The sequence below is a fragment of the Dipodomys spectabilis genome, unplaced genomic scaffold (assembly GCF_019054845.1).
Source record: "Dipodomys spectabilis isolate Male_0828 unplaced genomic scaffold, ASM1905484v1 ptg000024l, whole genome shotgun sequence".
Classification (NCBI taxonomy): domain Eukaryota; kingdom Metazoa; phylum Chordata; class Mammalia; order Rodentia; family Heteromyidae; genus Dipodomys; species Dipodomys spectabilis.
The window spans coordinates 33045119-33064232 of NW_024870701.1; the positions used below are offsets into that span (position 1 = coordinate 33045119).

The 19114-nt window shown below is 43.6% G+C and overlaps 1 protein-coding gene across 1 annotated transcript in view; it reads right to left on the minus strand.

The window, feature by feature from the left end:
* The window catches only part of Alpk2 (alpha kinase 2), a 102053-nt gene that overhangs the window by 19231 nt on the left and 63708 nt on the right, over positions 1-19114 (minus strand). The window contains exons 5-9 of the mRNA XM_042675100.1: positions 13798-13945; positions 7427-7554; positions 7298-7333; positions 3478-3752; positions 1742-1830 (exon numbers count right to left, since the gene is read on the minus strand). Coding sequence (XP_042531034.1) covers positions 1742-1830; positions 3478-3752; positions 7298-7333; positions 7427-7554; positions 13798-13945 — 676 coding nt within the window. The remainder of the gene's footprint in view (positions 1-1741; positions 1831-3477; positions 3753-7297; positions 7334-7426; positions 7555-13797; positions 13946-19114) is intronic.

The window sequence follows — 19114 nt, forward strand, 5'->3', positions numbered from 1 at the left end:
GCAAATTTGGGGCAATATTCCTGTCCAATACCCCTCAAAGCAGTCTGGCCTCCAAGCCTCCATCTGTCACATACTACGATTTGTGCAGGATTCAAGGCACCCTCCGAAGACCCTCTCTGGTTTGACCCTTTCCACTAAGCAAGAGGTTCAGGGTTTGTCTGAATTCTTATTCATTCTGAAGCCTTTGAGCAGGCAGGGCGGTGGGGGGGGGGGGGGGGGAGGGGGCGACAGGGGAGAGCCAGAAACAAGGGTCTGGCATTATTCACTATCTTAATTAGCCTGGTCTCTGCCCAGTGGGACAGCATAGACAATGTGATGCCATTGATATTCATGAATTCAAAAGCAGAAGCTGCAGGGAGTATGGAGTAAGACCCCACCATCAAAGAGAATGCAGCAGGCCTGTGTCTTTGTCTGGAAGTAAACTTAGGGGTGGCCTGGGAGGCAGCATTGTGGGATTTCAGAGAAGGCTGGTAATCTAGATGTAGGATAATGAGAGGGAAATAAGAGAGAGAGATCCTGATACAGAGTTATTACTTACCCCTCCATACTCTATAATTGTTCATGAGGGCACAAGTTCTCCTGTTGTGAGGAGGGTGAAACAGTTTTTGACAGGAAAATGTCCTTATCTATACACACAGCAGTGGCCCTGTTTACTTCAGTGATGATGAAGGTACAAGCAGGTGCACCAGTATGTTCCTAGTTCCTACGGACGATCTCCATACTCCTAACACTGCTTGGTCCTCCCCCCAGAGTTGGCTCTGTGTGGGGGCAATGGCTTAATGTGTTCAGTCTTTCCTTCCTGAAGGAGGAACTTAAGAGGAATCTGTTAAAAAGCCTCAAGAAATTTAACAGTTAAGTTCCAACACAAAACTTAACTCATGCCACTGCTTTTAACAGAGAGTGAAGTGTGTTTTCTTTGCATTATATCAGTTTGTTTTTCTTAAAGCTGTTGACAAATACTTGTGTACTAAACAAGTCTATTAAGATTTTTTTTTGGCAGAGAGTAGAAAGTATTAGAGTTTCTACACAGTCTGCTCAACATACTCCTAAGCGAAAGCATTTCCCTCATGTTGTAAATTAACAGGGACCATGTAATCAAGAAATCCTTTCTTCTTTCCCCTCCCAATTTTCACTGACACATAAATGGCTGCTCTGCTTAGAATCTCCAACAGTGGAAAGGCCCTTTCTCTTTCCACTTAGTATGCAAATACAACCTCAACTGGACAGACAGACCAGTATATATAAACTCCCCTAAAATGCTAAGGTCAAAAGTCTTTGGGCTATGAGTGGATAAAAGTAACCAGTGTACTTGATCTCTGTAGGATTCCAGGAAGTGGGTGCTATACTATGTTCCTGATCATCCAATCCATTCTTCCCTGTCACCCCATTAGTTTCATCATAGGACTAATTGTTTGCTTATCGTATAAGCTTATAGGAAATATCTATGAGAATGGATACCTTTTTTATTTAACATGGTAGATACCATCCACCTATCCATCCATCCATTCATCAATCCACATATACATTTATTTAAAGAATATTTAAATGTCCTTCCATGTGCTTCTGGAAACCAAACAAGAACAGGACAGTCAGCTACTTGCAAACCTTTATGGTGTGAGACCAAATCCAATTCCTGACCTGTATTGCTCCTTCTTACCTTCCTGACCTACCCCCCCAGGCCCTCCAAGGCCCTCCAAGGCCCCAGAAGGTCAGGGGTCACAAGACAGGTCAATACACTTACTCTGGCACTTCTCCAAAGCCTTCCAGAGGCTGTGCTTCAGCCGCGTAGATCTTGGCATAGTGTCTGGCAGTATTTTGAACGTAGCATTCCTGTAAGCACCAAATAAATGAGAAAGTCAAGTGATTAGAAGAATTCAAACTATATGGTCTAGCAAGATGATTTAGGAGATTCCCCTCCCCCCCCGCCCCCAAGTAGGTCAACCCAATGAATTCTCAGACTTGTCTCTCTTGTTGGAGTCACAGGAGCAAAACTTTTTTGGGGTGCTTGGGATCTAACCCAGAGCCTAGTATGTGCTAGGCAAGTGTTCCCAGGGCCCAGTGTGTGCAAAGCAACATTGAGGTAAACTCCCAGACCCCTTAAGCAAAATGACTGCAACTTATACTTGCAATATGTACCATGGCTCTGAGAAGGAGGGAGATCGAAGGATCATGATACACTGTAATCAAAAACTGACATGTTGAGCTGAAATCCCTTTGTATGACTACTTAAAGACAACTTAAAAATTATATAAATGTTTAAAATGCAGGTGCTTGAGAGATTACCAGACCAAGGTCAAGGGGTCTCTGTGACCAGTGTCCCTGAACTATACAATTTTCCCATCCAGCATGGCTGAAATTTACACCTGAATTTAGGGGATTGGCCTGCTCATGATATCCGATAGCGCTTGCTCAGTGCCCACCTGACTGTCCTGTGAGATCTCCCACCACAATTCCCTTCAGAGTATGTATAGCTGGAGTAGCAAAGTACGATCACCTTAACATAGGGCTTTCTGTTTATACCTAGAATCTGGATGGCTGGAGAAATGTTCATGACTGGGTCATCCTTGAGTGGAAGGAAGACTTGGTGAAAGAAAAGAGAAAAGAGAAGAGGAGGAAAAGAGAAGGCCAGGGAAGGGAGGGTAGAGGAAGTGGCAGGATATGGCAGGGCAGGGGAGGGGTAAATGCAGAGGAGAAACAGACAAAACTGGCAAAATCCCATATTCACAGAAGAAGCTGTCCACAACATTCCCCCATTTAACAGAGTCATGGATAGTTAATTTTTTGTCGGTATCCGAGAGGTTCATCTAAGTTCCATCTACTAAGTTTATGGGTTAAAAATTTTCCAAGAGAGCATCATTTGTGAAAGAGACACGACTCTCCCAGCATCTTAGCTAACGCTGCCGTTGAAGTGCAGGGAAGAGGGAAGAAGAGAGGGAGAAGACAGGGGACTCTCCTCCCTCCACCCTTCTTTTCCTCTTTCTCCTTAGAGAGAGATGGGAACTAAGCTAGAGACTTAGGTGAATCTTTCCTTATAATTTGTAGGTAGACTTTGAACCGAACTCAGGAAAACAAGAAACAAGTCAAATACCCCAAGCCTTCTCTCTCTTTCCAAATCTCCTCCAACAGCCAGTGTGATTTCCTCTGTCCTTAGGAATCTCAGCATCCAGTATGGCTTACAAGGCCAAACTACCCTTATCATCCTCTGTCCAATCAGAATCAAATTCCCAGGAACCTTATATGTTTCCTAGGGACAGCAACGATTACATCCCAGGTGAGAACTTGGGAGGTGTCTACAGGTATTAGCAGAGTGCTAACTGGCTGGATGAGCCAGAAAGGGATTGTGAACACTCAGCCTTAAGAGAGAAGACAAACACTCTTGTACAGAGACAGCCATCACCTCTGAGATTGACTTTCATCCCATGTTACCAAGGGAGTTATTTCACGCCTGAACCAATGCCTTTGGGCACCTCAACCCACCTGAGCGGCGAGTTTGTAGTTCCTCTGCACGAGCTCAGCGTTGTTTCTGGTCCCATGGGCGATGGCATTGTGCACCTTGAGCACGCAGGAATGGCCCGGCTGGAAGACCGGCATGAGGCCCTGCATCACTGTGCTGCGGAAGGCTTTGCGGTGCACCCCTTCCCCGAAGTGCAACTCCTCAGTGGAGATCTGGCCACGCAGGTGGTCCCCAAAGTAGCTGTCATGGAGGAAGTCCTCTCTGAAGATGAGCTGGCTGAATTCGATCTCTTCACATCCTACAACACAGCACAGCTTTCGTTGGTCAGATGGTTCCCCAGTCCTGATCCTTGGTGAACCTGTGTTGCCACGCAAGGACAAGGACAAGATGGACCTGGACAATCCAGGGGACAAACCCTACTTAACTCCCATGAGAGACCCAGAAGAAGGATTTTTCTCAAGTTCTTAGCATCTCTTTTTCAGAGTGGACACAGCACTGTGGCAGAGGATGACAGATTGTTTTTGGCTAAAGGAAATAAAAAAGGACCTGCAATTGCTGAGAGAAGGGAACAGGTGATCCTCAACGTATTAAGATAATTGTGGTTTATAAATGCATCTTTTACTCTTCGTAGGTTATGATAAATGACATCCTTCTGAATATTTATTTTTATTTTTTGGGGGGGGGTCTGGTCGTGGGGCTTGAACTCTGGGCCTGGGCGCTGTCCCTCAGCTCTTCAGCTCAAGGCTAGCGCTCTACCACTTGAGCCACAGCGCCACTTCCGTCTTTTTTCTTTTTGCTTATGTGGTGCTGAGGAATCGAACCCAGGGCTTCATGCATGCAAGGCAAGCGCTCTACCACTGAGCTACCTTCCCAGCCCCAACATCCTTCTGAATATTTAAAAGGAGAAAGAAATCATGTGAAATACCTTCTTCATGTTTTTATACAGAATGTTTACAGAATACGAAATGGTTTCATATCATGTTTTAAGAGCAGCCGAGAGCTGATGCTAGCTGTTTAAAGCACAAGGAGACTGAGTCTCTCATTAGAGTATTGGGTGACACTAGCGATGTAGTTCACTGGTGTAGCACTGGCTTATTGATTACACAGGCCTGTGTTCAATCCTTCTTAGCATGGGAAAAAAAAGCACTGGTTAATGTGTAGGTCTAGTCGTTAGCAGAAAGAAGCTGGGTGCTGGTGCTCATGCCTGTAATTCTATCTACTCAGAAAGGTGAAATCTAAAGGAAGATTTGAGGCCAGTCAGAGTTTATCTCCAAAATAATCAACAAAAAGCAGAGCAGGATGTTTGGCTCAAGTGGTACAACTCCAGTTTAAAAAGTGTAAGGCCTTGCCAGGTGCCGGTGGCTCACACCTGTAATCCCATCTACTCAGGAGGCTGAGATCTGAGGGTTGCAGTTCAAAGCCAGCCTAGGCAGGAAAGCCCATGAGACTCTTATCTCCAACGAACCACCAGAAAACCAGAAGGGGCGGTGTGCTTTCAGCTGAAGAGCTGAGGGACAGAGCCCAGGCCCAGAGTTCAAGCCCCACAACCAACCAAAAAAAAAAAAAGAAAAAGAAAAGAAAAAGAAAGTATATGGGTTCAAACCCCATCATCAATATCACCAAATATCACCAATATCACCAAAGAGAAAGGGGTGGGGGGAGAGGTGGAAGATCTTCAAATAGAAAAATTGGGAACAATTAGAAACTGCCAGAAGGAAGAAGGAAGAGGATATTCACCACATCTTTTCATAATAGCTAGTAAAAGACTGAGGGCATCAGAATATGCAACCTTCAAATGCATCTGCTTAGCAAAAGGGTTTCAGAGTTTCAAGCAATGAAGCAGCTGATGTGGGGCTGGGAAGTTGGCTCAGTGGTAGAGTGCTTGCCTCTCATACATGAGCCCCTGAGTTTGATTCCTCAGCATTACATAAAGAAAGAAAAAAAGCCGGAAGTGATGCTGTGGCTCAAGTGGTAGAGTGCTAGCCTTGAGCTAAAGAGCTGAGGGACAGTGCCCAGACCCAGAATTCAGTACCATGAAGGGGGTGGGGTGAGGGGGGTGGGGGGCAGGGAGGGAGAAGCCAATGTGGAAGAGTGCTTGTTTAGTATGTACCAGGATTGGACTCGATCCCAGCAACACACACACACACACACACTCATCGATATTCTATGTGGTATAATTAATAATCCTGACTGTAAATTCCAACAGAAATGTTTTAGTTTAACAAGGCTGAGACCATGTAAAAGTAAAGAAATTTCAGGACTGCTCTGATTGTTCTTACAAAGAACTTGCTGTCTAAAGATATCTCTTAAAGCAATGCCTGAAATGTCACTGTTAATGAGCAAGTCATCTTAGAGCCTAAATTGACTTCCTTCCTTTCTTTCTTCCTTCTTTCCTTCCTTCCTCTCCTCTCCCTTCCCCTCCTTCCCTCTCTCCCTCTCCGCCCCCCCCCCCTCTTTCTTTTCTTGTCAATTTTCTCTCTGGGAAGAATAACTCAGGTATGAAGGGCACAGAGCACTAGGGGCTAGGCATTGTCTGTAAGCTTTTATTGCTCAAGGCTAGCACTCTACCAATTGAGTCACAGCCCAAATCTGGCTTTTTTTTAGTAGTAGTTTACTGGATATAAGAGTCTAGGGGACTTTTTTGCCCAGGTTGTCTTTGAATCATGATACTCAGATCTCAGTCTTCTGAGTAGCTAGGATTACAGGCGTGAACCACTGGTATTCAGCATCTTAATTGCCTTTATTGTCCTGCTTACACAGACATATCAGGTGATAGGAAATCATGTGATACATTTTTGTATATGTATCAGTTCTGGCTTAAATTTGGGGTCTGGGTGCTATTCCTGAGCTCTTGTGCTCAAAGGTAGCACTCTACCACTTGTGCCATACCTCTACTTCTGGCTTTTTGTTGGTTAATTGGAGTAAAGAGTCTCAGAGACTTTCCTGCCTGGGCTGGCCTCAAACCACAATCCTCAGATCTCAGCCTCCTCAGTAGCTAGGATGACAGGCGTGAGCCACTACTCCAGGCAAGATATACATTTTTAAGATGCTAGCCCAATTGAATCATCAGTTTTTCCCTTCTCTGAAAAGTGACCAACAGTCCCATTCTAACTCCAGCTCCTGAGAGCTAATTGGGAGCATCTCTTCCCAGATGAATAATTTATGATCACTCTGATAGCTTGAAATGGCTCATTCTGAGAGTATTTATACCTTAGAAATGGAAAAATCAGGGTCTTCTCCCCCCTCCCCCTCCCCAGCACACAAGGTGGTAGGCAGGGCAGGGCGGAGGTGAGCGAGTTGTCCCCAACGGGGCAGACGTGGCCAGCATGGATCCCACCACACCTGGCCCAGGGGCTGCCCCAGTGTTTAGAAGCACAGCTGCTAGGCTGCAGTGATGCCAGATGTGCCCAAAGAAAGCATAAAAACCCATCTTTCACTTTCACAGGCATGCAATCAAACTATATTCCCAACACTTAGCTCTGTCTGCTCAGCTAAGTCACATTGAAGAGGAAATCAAAGCAACAAAACCTGCTGTGTGTGTGTGTCAGGATCTGGAAAACTGCAATGCACACGGGTCATGTCTAAAGAGAGAGACAAAAACAAAAAACCCAAACCAGCAAATCCAAATTCATACTCCACATGTTCCTAACAACTGCACAGCGTAAGGGAGTCACTTCTGGGCATCCGCAGCTTGATGAAATTATGACAGGGACAAGGGGGTATTTGCTCGTTTCTCCAGGCCTTTCTGAGAGTGCCCCCACTTGGTGCCCAGAGATAGCACTCTACCATCCCCTGTTTTTGGGCTTTGTGAGGAGCCCATTTCCTCTGCTCACATTGGCTTACCTCTATTCTCTGGGAGGCTTGAGAGCTGCTTGAGCACTAGGAGACAGAGAAGAGACCTGTGTCAGCATGGGGTCCTGCGTGCCCGGCCAGGCCAGGGTTTGCACGCACCGCTCAGAAGTGAAGGCTTACCTTCAGCCGTGAGGTTAAACTCAGCACTGACATTTCCATAACTGTTCTTGATGCAGCAGTAATAGAGGCCCTGGTCCTTCTGCCCAGCTTGAACGATGGCCAAGGACACGCTGGAGTTGTCTCCGGCACTGTAAGGGAGACAGTAACAGTAATGTACGTGTTTCATTATCATTCTACAGTCCTGAGGCCTTGAAGAGGAAGAAGCAAATGTCTCCCTGCCCTGATGTGTTTAGCTTCCTAAGGGACAAGATTCCCTCCGCCAGCTGCAGCATGTGGCTTTAATGACTCTACTCCTACATATGACAGGAATACACAGACACATTTCTGAGGGCTGACTGCTTTCTGTAGAGCCAAGAATTCTAGTTGTGACTTTGGGGAGCTGCTCAGAATCTGCCATGTATTGTATATGTAAGGGAAGCTGATTGTGTTCCACCCAGTCTAAACACAGATACAAAAGGGAACAGAGGAGAAGGGGCTCTTTGCTTCACCTAAGAATTTGTAACTGAGAGTTCTTATTCCTTTTTTGATGATTTTTTTAGATGGTGTCTTGCTTTGTTGTCCAGGCTGCTCTGGAATTCTGAGACATAATGTATTCTTTTACCTCTGTTTCCTGAGTAGCTGGGCCTACAGATGTGAACCACTCTTTCTGGTTTTGAGGCCCTCCCTCCTTTTTGTGGTATTGGGAATTGGACTCAAGGCCTTGTACTAAGAGTTCCACCACTTGAGCCAGGCCTTTTGCTTTTTTGGTTTGATTTTCAGATAGGATTTGCACTAACTTTGCCCAGGTCTGACTTTGAAGTACATTCCTCCTACATCTACCTCTTGAGTAGCTAGAACCACAGACATCTGCCAAGAGGCACAGTTTGTTTCTGGAAGAAGGGCTCCCTAAGTTTTGCCCAGACTGGCCTCAAACACTGATCTTTCTGTCACTGAATGAGTAGGAATACAGGCATGAGTCAATGTACCCTGCACAGATGCTTAAAAATGATATACTGCTCCAGTGAGTATTACCCATCCCTCCATCCAACAACTTGATGGTTCCAAGCTCCAGATTGTGATGTGAATACATACATTAACAAGGAGGGTGGTGGGTGACAATGGATAATGTTGCTATTGATGATGATGATGACGACAGCTAATGTACACTGAGCCCTTGGGAGGTATCAGGTATCAGGCTTAATCATCTCAATGTTGCCATCAGAACAATCTAATAAGAGAACTCCAAGTTCTATCCTCCAGTAAAGAAACAAGACAATTGAAGGGATTAAGCAAACGATCTTGACCTCTTTATGTTGTCTCCCTAAGTACATTCTGATTCCTGTCCTTAAGTTGAGATATTATGATGGTTAGAGCGTCTATCTTCATTCAAAAATTTCAAACAAAAATTTTTAGTTTTCAGCAAAAAGAAAACCTTTCAAATAATAGTCTAGTGGTGTTTTACATAGTGAATTTTGTTTAAACACAAAAGAGTGTATGCCTGTGTGTGTGTATACCTTTGGGTCAAAAGTTCCACTTATCTTGATTTTATCTCAGTTGAATATTTGATGAAAGTGTTCACTATTAGTTGGTTTTTCAGTAGACTTCAAGTCTCTAGAATGTACCCATGTACCCCTTTTCAAAAAAAGGTTCACTAAATCATAATACTTCCTCCGGTGATGCAGCCTCCAAATATATCCAAAATGCGAGGTTAAAAGTGGATGTGAAGATGAGTAGATCTGAAAAATGTAGTACCTATCTATACACAGTGGAAATTTGCACAGCCATTAGAAAGAATAATATTATGTCATCTGCAGGGAAATGTATGGGCCTAGAACAAATCATGTTAAGTGAGGTAGGTTGAGCTCAGAGAGACAAAAGGCACATGTCATCTCTCATAAAATACATCAAGACATGATATATTATACCAGACTCTAGATATTCACACACAGTAAGACCAAAGGAGGATACTCTTAGGAGAGAAACACAAAGGCGCAAATGCCTATGTGCATCTGATCATATCAAATACTATTTATCGAAATGAACTCTAGGAAATGGAAACAAGAGATGTTGTTTGTTGTTGCTTTCCTTTCTTTTTCTTTTTGCCTTGTTTGTTCATTTACCTGTCTTTGGGAGGGTAAGGAGGCACAGAAATGGAGGGACAGTGCGTGAATAAATGCAGCAGTGGTACTCAATAGACACTATGCTGAAAATGAACTATAAACTTGTGTGTGGGGACAGGAGCAAAAAACTGGGAGAGAGTGAGGGAAAGGGTGACGTTGTCCAAAAAGGAACATGCTCCTTACCTAACTTATGCAACTGCAATCCCTCTGTACATCATCTTTACAATAAATTTTTTAATTAAAAATGTAAATGTGAGTAGGACCAATACTAAGATTTCCTGCAGAGCAGGAGAAGAGCTATCAGAAGGACGTGAAATGTCTTCCTCCAGGGATCACAGACCAGCACAGCACTTCCTGTCATGGAAAAGGATGGCCAAAATCCCTTGAAAGATACTAAGTAGAAGAGTTACTCCCTGAGCCTAGAAACTTTCCTTCTTTTGGATCAGAAGATCTTTATCTGTCTTGGTCCCTCTTTTCCTGTCAGGCTTCCTTCTGGGAGGAAAGATCAATGGTCAGAGGGGCCTGGATTCCAATCTGTTGGTAAGCTTTAGAATATTACTTAGTCCACTGCTCTATTCCTGGTGTGTGAAAATGCAAAGAGCAATATCATAGGCTAGATGTGTCATGAGGAGTGGCCCATCAGCAGGCATGTGATTCTCTACAAGAGGCTCTGTCTTGTGAGAGCTCACAAGCTATTAGTGTGGGCAGCAGTGGTGTGGGTAGGTTTTCCCCATGAAAGAAAACCACCTTTTTATGTCCCCAAGAGGATGCTATATGCTTAGTACGGGGCATTCAGTGACAGGGGGAAGGCACAGTCTTTTTGTCCTTGTGGGTTCTCTAGCCTGGGAGATGGAGAAACAGCAAATGGCAAAGTAACTGAGTAAATTACAAGGTGACTGTATGCCTTCTGAACCAAGAGGGAGAAGCTCAGTTTCACATCCTGCTATCCTGTAAGAAATGGAATCTTTTTATCTTTTGGAGAAAACCTGGCAAAACACAGAGAGGGCTGGGCAGGGACGCCACAGAGCTGTGGAGAGAAATGTAAAAGAAGCCAATGCTAAGGGTACAATCAGAGAGCACTACCAGGAGCAAAACTGGCTAGATGGAGAGAGACCCATACCCAGTGCTGAAGAGGGGGACAGCATTCAGGCAGAGGACTTGGCAGAGCCCGCCTCACACTCCCCAGACTGGGCTGAGACATCCTCAACTTGTCCTTCCCATGGCCATCCAATGAGAGTCTGCCTTTAACAGCAGCCAGCTCAGCATTGGCTGGTTGTCCACAGCATTGGCTGGTTGTCCAGTAGCAGCAGCAGCAGCAGCAGCAGCAGCAGCAGCAATGTGACCTGTGCTCTAAGGGCTTGCTCAACGGTCAGTGAAACCATCCCATATGGACAAAGACTCTTTCCAAAGCCCAGCCACTCCTAAAAAGGTTTCCTCCCAGAGTGAACAGTGGGTTCCTAGCAACCAAAAAGGCACAGAGGGCTGTGGTTAGCAACGGAGGTGTCAGCTTGAGAGTTTCTTGGAGCCAAGACAGATCACTGGTACTCAGATACGCAGAGCACCATGTTCTTCTTGGTGTCCCCAGAGGCTACTGGTCTTGCACAAAGTGTTCTGTCACCTCGCTTCCAAAACATAGCCCAGTAAGGGACGTATCCAAAATATAGACAAAGGCAAGAAGTAGATTCCATGCCCTCTGCAGGTCACCATTTAATAGGCTCACCCAGGGGGGTTACCAAAGCAATAGGAGAGCGTTCTTAGGCTGGAACTTGCTGTTTACTATTTAGATAGAGTCCAGCCAGTCAGCAATGGCACGTGCCTGGAAGAACACGAGCTTGAGAGCAGCTGTGGCAACTAGCTAGAAACCCCTCCCCTGCAAAAGCCAGAATTCCACCCAGATGTTCTTACATCATGCATTAACTTGTACATTTTTCTTACTGTAGGAAAGACAATCCTCAAATTTATCACTTGTCAAATATTAACTGTTTTATTTAATCAACTTGAAATTTTATGTCTGCATTTCTTTGCCTGATCAATTATATAAATTTCTATTCTCCGGGGCTGGGAAGGTGGCTCAGTGGTAGAGTACTTGCCTCACATGCATGAAGCACTGGGTTCTAATCCTCAGCACCACATAAAAAGAGAAAGCCAGAAGTGGCACTGTGGCTCAAGTGGTAGAGCACCAGCCTTGAGCTGAAGAGCTGAGGGGCAGCGCTCAGGTCCAGAGTTCAAGCCCCACAACCCCCCCCCCCCAATTTTATTCTTTGACTGTTCATTGGAACAGCTTTACCACATTACTGACTCTCTCACTATTTAGTGAGTTCAAGGTCTTTGTGTGTACATATTGACAGATTTCAACTCCTTGAAAATTATCCCTTGATAAGTGTGGCTGTTTGGATGTTGAATGTCTTCTGGGATGTTACTGGGAGGTATATATAAGAAGCAGAACCTAGAGGCATGTCCTTAGATCATTGGGGAAAATGCCCTTGTGGGTTTCCAGCTGCTCCTCTGATTTCTGCTTCCTGGCTGGGAGATGAGCAGTTTGCTCTGCTACTTGTCTCTCACATGGCATAGGGATCTTCCACTTAGAAGCTAAACCAATGAGTCTGCTTGAACTTGGACTGGATTATCCAAAACTGTGAGCCAAAGCAAACCCTCTTTGTAAGTTAGCTATCTCAGGTTATTTCATTATAATAGTAGAAAGCTAGCAAACACTAGACGGTGAGCTAGTTCATACAGGGACATGTAAACGAACATTCTCAGCTGGAAATAGGGGTGAGAGAATTTACCCAGTACTGGAAAACCTATCTGCCTAACATGAATGATCTATCACTATACAAAGGAGTTATGACTCTAGACAGTCTCAAGTGTCACTGTGCAGAAAGCATATGGGTTCAAGCAAGCCATTGCTTAGCGATGAAGCATCACTAAGGATGTAAAGGCCTTGAATGCTTACTAGTAACATCTGCTTCCTAGAGTGAAGCTGGGTTTTGTAGATATGCCTCAAACACAAAAGAAAATTCAAGTGCCAATTCTGAGTTATGAGCAGGGCTGGTTAATAGAAAAACAATGAAAATGCGGATTAATTGTTCTTGGCTGACAGCTTCAGAAAATAATTAAAATGAATAATTAGCGCTTTTTAACAAAACTCTAGGGAACCACCACGATTTAAAAAATCAACCCTTTTTAAAATTAATATATACTAAAAAAGAAATTAAATGGGGAAAAAAATCAAACTGCTTCTTCATTATAATTCTTTTCACGCCTATATATACAACAGAGTAATAGGTGGTATTTTAGGCCAAATGGATATTGTATTAATCATGATTCATTTAGATTTTTTTTGAGTGATGTTCATAGAAGTGAACTATAGCTCCTAGTTGCATTTGGGAAATATTTTCTACACAAATGTTCCAAGCAGATGTATTTGATTTAATTCCACAGAAACCTGAAAAAAAATCTATTTGTGACCAGATTAAGAGGATGGGGCACCTCCCATGATTTGGGAGCCAAACCAGGCCTGTTTTGGCAGAAATAAGTTTCTGGAGGGTGTTTAATTGATGCTGATTTCCACAAAGACAGATGGCTTGTTTCTAGAATGCTTTGGATGAATCCGAAGTCTCCCAGTTCCTTTGGACCAGCATTAGTGATCAAGAAGGGGTTTTAGGGATCCATCAGTCAGGTTTATCTCAGGAGTTCTTGGCAATGATTCTCATTCTTGCCCCTTCCTCAGTCTCCTCTAATATCCCAGGGATCCAGAAATAAACTGGCTTTCCTGTCTTCAAGATAGTTGCCCACCATCTGCCATAGCTATTACTTTTCTGAAACCCCATGTGTTATCTGATATCTTGTTGATTTGCCTTCTTAGCTTTCCTTGACCTTTGTGAGATGAATGGAAATTCAGGAACGAGGCAACACCCAACAGAATTTATAGACCTAACCTACAGAAGACAGTCCTTTAACCTTGTGACCACAAAGCCTCAGACTAGAATATTATTCGACGTACTTCATGACGTTGAAACTAGTGAAAGGTGCTGTGGCTTGCTAAGAGTGCAGAATTCAAAAGTAGCAGAGCTAAGTAGAGAACCCCTCCGTGGGCATCCTGTCTAGCCCTCTGTATTGATTCTTACTCTTCTTGGATGTTGTGGTTACTAAGTATTTGCTTCAATTTGTCTTTTTACTTCCTGTACTGGATTATTTTCTGTTTACAATGACACTAAGAAATGAACCAGCAAGCAGCTGTGGAAGGCAGGCAGGAACACATACATATCTTACCTTTTCTGGACTTGAGCTATTGACTTGGAATCTTTTGTCCACCAGATTGTAGAATCTTCGTGAATTTCTGCAAACTGGCAGCTCAATTTTACATTTCCAGAATGGTCAGGAAACATCTCAGCTTGGATCTTTTTCAACAATATTGGAGCTAGAAATAAAAAGATTTACAGGTCAGTGTAGGCAAAAGACTTTCTCATTTTATCCTATTTCATTCTTACAAAAATTCCAAGAGACAGGAATAATAGCTCTAATTTGTAAGTAGGGCAACTGTCTACAAGAAAATGTGGCTGGTTTAACATAAAATAATAGGAAAAATGAACAAAACATTTTAAAAGAAAACTCCTGATTTTCATTACTTAAAATTCCTTCGTTGAGGTCAGTAATGTTAAAAGTGAGATAAGAACTTGAGATAGATTGGGGTTTGGGGGGGGGGGGCGGATAGTAGGGGAGTTGGAACTCAGAGGGGTTTGAACTCACGTGGTCCATATAAAAATCAGAGTTCGGGATTAGGGAACAGAATAAAATCTAGATTAATTCAGGAAACTGTGCTTATGCCCCCAAAATAGAAAAGGCAAACAAACAATAAATTACTCATTAAGTAATATTTACCTATCTTTCCCACTTTGGTCACAGTTGTCATTGATGAAGAGGGCCTGGTGAATCGTAGAGGTATCTGATATTTGACATCAAGTTCATTTACAAAAGATGCAAATGAAGCTTGAATACAGTAGGCACCCTAAGAAATTCTCCTGGGTTGGCAATACTAGGGTTAAACTCAGCCTTGTCATCCATGTGAGCTATTCCAGCCCCTTTTGCTTTTAGGTTATTTTTTTAGGTAGGGTCTTGATTTTTTGTTTTAAACTGTGATTTATTCTTCTAATCTCTATTTTACAAATTTCTGGGATTACAAACATTAGCCATCACATCAGTTTATTGCTTTATATTTTTGTCAGTGTGAGAGCTTGACCTGCAGGGCAAATGTGTAATTGGTCAGGGCAGCCTCTGGGTGGCAGCCTAGACATTAGAACAAGCCAAAGATGTACTATCTGGGGAAGTGGTTGAAACAAATTGCTAGGAAATGAAATTACTGGAAACATGATTGCAATTTATTAAGACCTAGTTCCATAACCTCACATCTTCTGTAACACAAAGTAATCATTATCACAAGTATATTATCCTCAGCTAAGCCAAGTGTATTAATAAGACAAGCTTTGTTTACTCAGTTGCTGCTCATTCCACTACAGTGAAATAATCTATGCATTGAATGAGTTTCCCGCTTCTCTTTGGTCTCAACAGACACTTAAATAGCAGGACCCATATTTAAAGGCTAATTCTGCTCAGAAAGAGGCAGAGTTGGATGAGTAACCAGTCCTTCAGCCAGAGAGTAGCTAAGATTATCCAGTTTTATAAGAGCTCAGTGCATCATGGAGGGCCATTCAATTCACCAAGACCAACAAAGGCTTGAAGGCAAACCTCATTTCCATTCATTTGGTCCCAGTGCTCCAGGTGACTGCTGGGTCTAAGGCTTTGACCAAGGCCTACCACCCCCGCCCTCCCCCAGGCCATTTCCCTAAAGGCCTTTCCAATACCTTGTGGCGTCAGTCATCAAGGATGTTCCTAAGACTTCCTTATGCAGGGGAAACAGACAAACGCCTACAAAAGTCTCAGCAATGCACCTGTGCCTCTGAGTGCTCTCTACAGACCAAGGAGCATGGGGGAAGTCCTTCCCTGTCACATTGGACTGGTCTGGCCTGGCAAACTCTTTGGTTGTCTCCGGCCTGAGGCATCTTTTCAGGATGTGGTCCCGGGCCCTTGGTACTAGCTTCATGCTGAAGCACCAGGCCTTCTCAGAAGGCTCTGCTCTCTGCCATGGCAGAGACTATATGTACAAGTTTCATCTTTAATCTGTTCTGCACCAGGGAGTAAGAGCCTATTTGATGCACTGGGAGCCTATAAAAGTGGATAATCTCAGCTACTCTCTGGCTGAGGGACTGGTTGTTACTCATCCAACCCTCTGCCTCTTCCTGAGCAGAGTTAGCCTGTAAATGTACATCCTGGTATCTAAGTGTCTGCTGAGACCAAAGCGAAGCAGAAAACTCATTCACTACTTAAGGAGGTTTCACTGAGCTTAGATCCAACTCTTCCACAGCAGCAGCTCTCTGGACCACCTTTTTGTAACCGTCAATGATCGTGGGGAAAAGTTCCAGATAAATTGTTTCCCTCTAAGCTGGAACCATTGACATTTTTGAGATTTTTTTTTTTAAGTGCTTCAGGTTATGGGCAGGGACAGGAGGGAGAAACTTGGGGAAAGCAAAGGAAGGGGTGACATTGGCCAAAGAGAATGCCACTACATGACTAATGAAATGTTAACCCTCTGCACAACACTTCAATAACAATAAAATTATATTTTTTTTAAAAAAAGAAAAAAAAATTTGCTTCAGGCTAGCATGTAGATATGGGCCTGTCTTCCCAGCTTTGCTGGAAGAATAAATACAAGGATCTCTTGATCCAAGCAAAAACTCCTCTAGGCCTTATTTGAAAAATAACAAAATTAAAAAAGAAAAGGCTGAAGTTTGGCTTAAGTGGGAATGCACCTGTCAGCAAGCCAAGGGCCCTGGGTTCAAACTTCAGTAAAAAAAAAAAGAAGGAAGGAAAGAAAGAAAAAAAGAAGGAAAGAAGAAAGGAAGGAAGGATGGCAGCAAGCAAGCTTGTTTTACTGTTTCTAGGTACTCTTGTACATATAGACTAAGAACGTGTTAAACAGCTCTAGGCATTTTGTGCAGCAGTTTCATCTTTAATCCTTTCTGCATCAGGGACTAAGAGCTTGTTTGATGTGGGCTGGGAATAACAAACACCAGCCTCTTAGTGTGAGGATGCAGATGAAGATATGAGGAAATCCCCCCCTTCAGATCAAACAGGCATCATGCCTTCTGCAACACACCAGGGTTTCTGGAGATTGCTTTGTTATTCTCTCTCTGACTTTTGCCCGGATGTGTGGGAAGGGAAAGTGAGATCTGAAATGAGACAGGCTAGACTCGTGCTATGGCATGGAAATGGAGGGATTCCTAAGGTTAAGTAGAAGTAACTACAATCATGAGGACCATTAAGGCTGAAGGGCCTCAAACCTGGTCCAGAAACCCCTCAGAAAGAAAAGTCTAAGAGTAGGAAGAGGTGGGGGGTTCAAAAGAAAGTTCATACTCATATTTGGAAGAAACACCAAGGTTTGAAAAATCAATGGTGAAAAAGGAGAGAATCCTTTTTTATGAAAGAATAATACTCTTATTTGTTGTATATATCTATGCTCTATTTTTTATGCATTCATTCTTGATGGGTAGCTAGTTTGATTATGTTTTGGCTACTTTGAATAGTGCTAAATGTGTGTGTATCTCAACTGTATGCTGACTTACATTCCTTCAGATACATCTAAGAATTGTATAGACAGATCATATGGTAGTCTGAGCTTTAGTTTTCAAAGAAAACACCATACTGATTTCCCTAGTGGTTGCACTAGTTTACATTCCAGCAACAGTGTAAAAGGGTCCTTAAACTCCACTTCTTTGTCAGCATTTGTTGAAGTATTATTCAGCCATAAAGAACGAAATTATAGGGGCTGGGAAGGTGGCCCAGTGGTAGAGTGCTTGCCTTGCATGCACGGGACCCTGGGTTCAATTCCTCAGCACCACATAAGCAGAAATATCCGGAAGTGGCGCTGTGGCTCAACTGATAGAGCACTAGCCTTGAGCTGAAGAGCTGAGGGACAGCGCCCAGGCCAGAGTTCAGGCCCCATGACCGGGGAAAAAAAAAGAATGAAATTATATCATTTTCAGGAAAATTAAAAGAACTGGAGCTCATCATGTTAGGCAAAAATGTCAGATTAAAAAGGTCAAATATTGGAGGCTACAATGCTTGATAAGAAATGTACTCATTATCTTGCCCATGTAATTGTAACCCCTCTGTACAGTATTTTCACAATAAAAAAAAGAAAGTCAAATATTGTATATTCTCTCTCAGCTGTCAAATGCAGCTCTAAAACAATGATGCAGAGGAAGGGAAAACAGGTTCCGTTTGATCATGGATACCAGTGGGCAGGGGAGGATGAAAGGAGAATGTATGGGTGGTTGAATACAGTCCAAGTATTTTGTACACTGATATGAAAATAGAACAATGAGACTTGTTGAAAGTAGAAAGAGGGAGAAATCATAGTGACTTCCCTGTGTATAACTAAATGTATGCTAATAAAAAAAATTGGGAAGTGGGTGCCAGTGGCTCAAGCCTGTAATCCTAGCTATTCAGGAGGCTAAGATCTGAGGATTGAGGTTCAAAGCCAGCCCGGGCAGGAAAGTCTGTGAGACTCTTACCTCCAACAAACCACTAGAAAACCAGAAGTGGCGCTGTGGCTCAAGTGGTAGAGCGCTCGCCTTGAGCTGAAGAGCGCAGGGACGGCGCCCAAGTCCAGAGTTCAAGCCCCACAACTGACCAAAAACAAAACAAACAAAAACCAAAATTGGGATAAGCTAGGCCCTGGTGGCTTATGCCTGTAATGCTACAGGAGCTTGAAATCTGAGGATTGTGGTTTGAAGCCAGTCCAGGTGACTCTTGTCACCAATTAACCACTGGAAATGGTGCTGTGGCTCAAGTGGTAGAGCACTAGCCTTGAGCACAAAGAGGCTCAGGGACAGCACCTAGGCCCTGGGTTCAGGCCCTACAACTGACAACAAAAGGGGGGGGGGGAATAAAAGAGAAACTTAAACTGTGCTGAAGATTTTTTTTCTATAAATCCTGTGTGGTACAAATTGGCTATATAGATGTATGTTTCTGCTTATCTTTTCTAAAAGATAATTAAACAGAAAGGTATTGTCATCACACTCAATCAAATTTATCTACAGGCAGCCATGATCAGTTGCTTCTAGCTACCCATCTCCTGTCAGATCACCTGGGAACTTGGTAGAAGTACAGATTCTTGGGTGCCCTTCCCCCACCAGAAGCTCAAGAGTGGGTCCCTGTAACCTGTTATTTTGGCTGTACTGAGTCTGAATGAGGGCCTCACACTTGCTAGGCAGGTACTCTTCTATTTGAGCCATGCCACCAGCCCTTTCTTTTTTTCTGTCAGTCGTGAAGCTTGAAGTCTGGGCCTTGGTGTTATCCCTGAGCTCTTCAGCTCAAGGTGAGTGCTCTACCACAGGAGCCACAGCACCACTTCTGGTTTTCTGGTGGTTAACAGGAGATAAGTGTCTCACAGACTTTCCTGCCTGGGCTGGCTTTGAACCGCAATCCTTAGATCTCAGCCTCCTGAGTAGCTAAGATTACAGGCGTGACC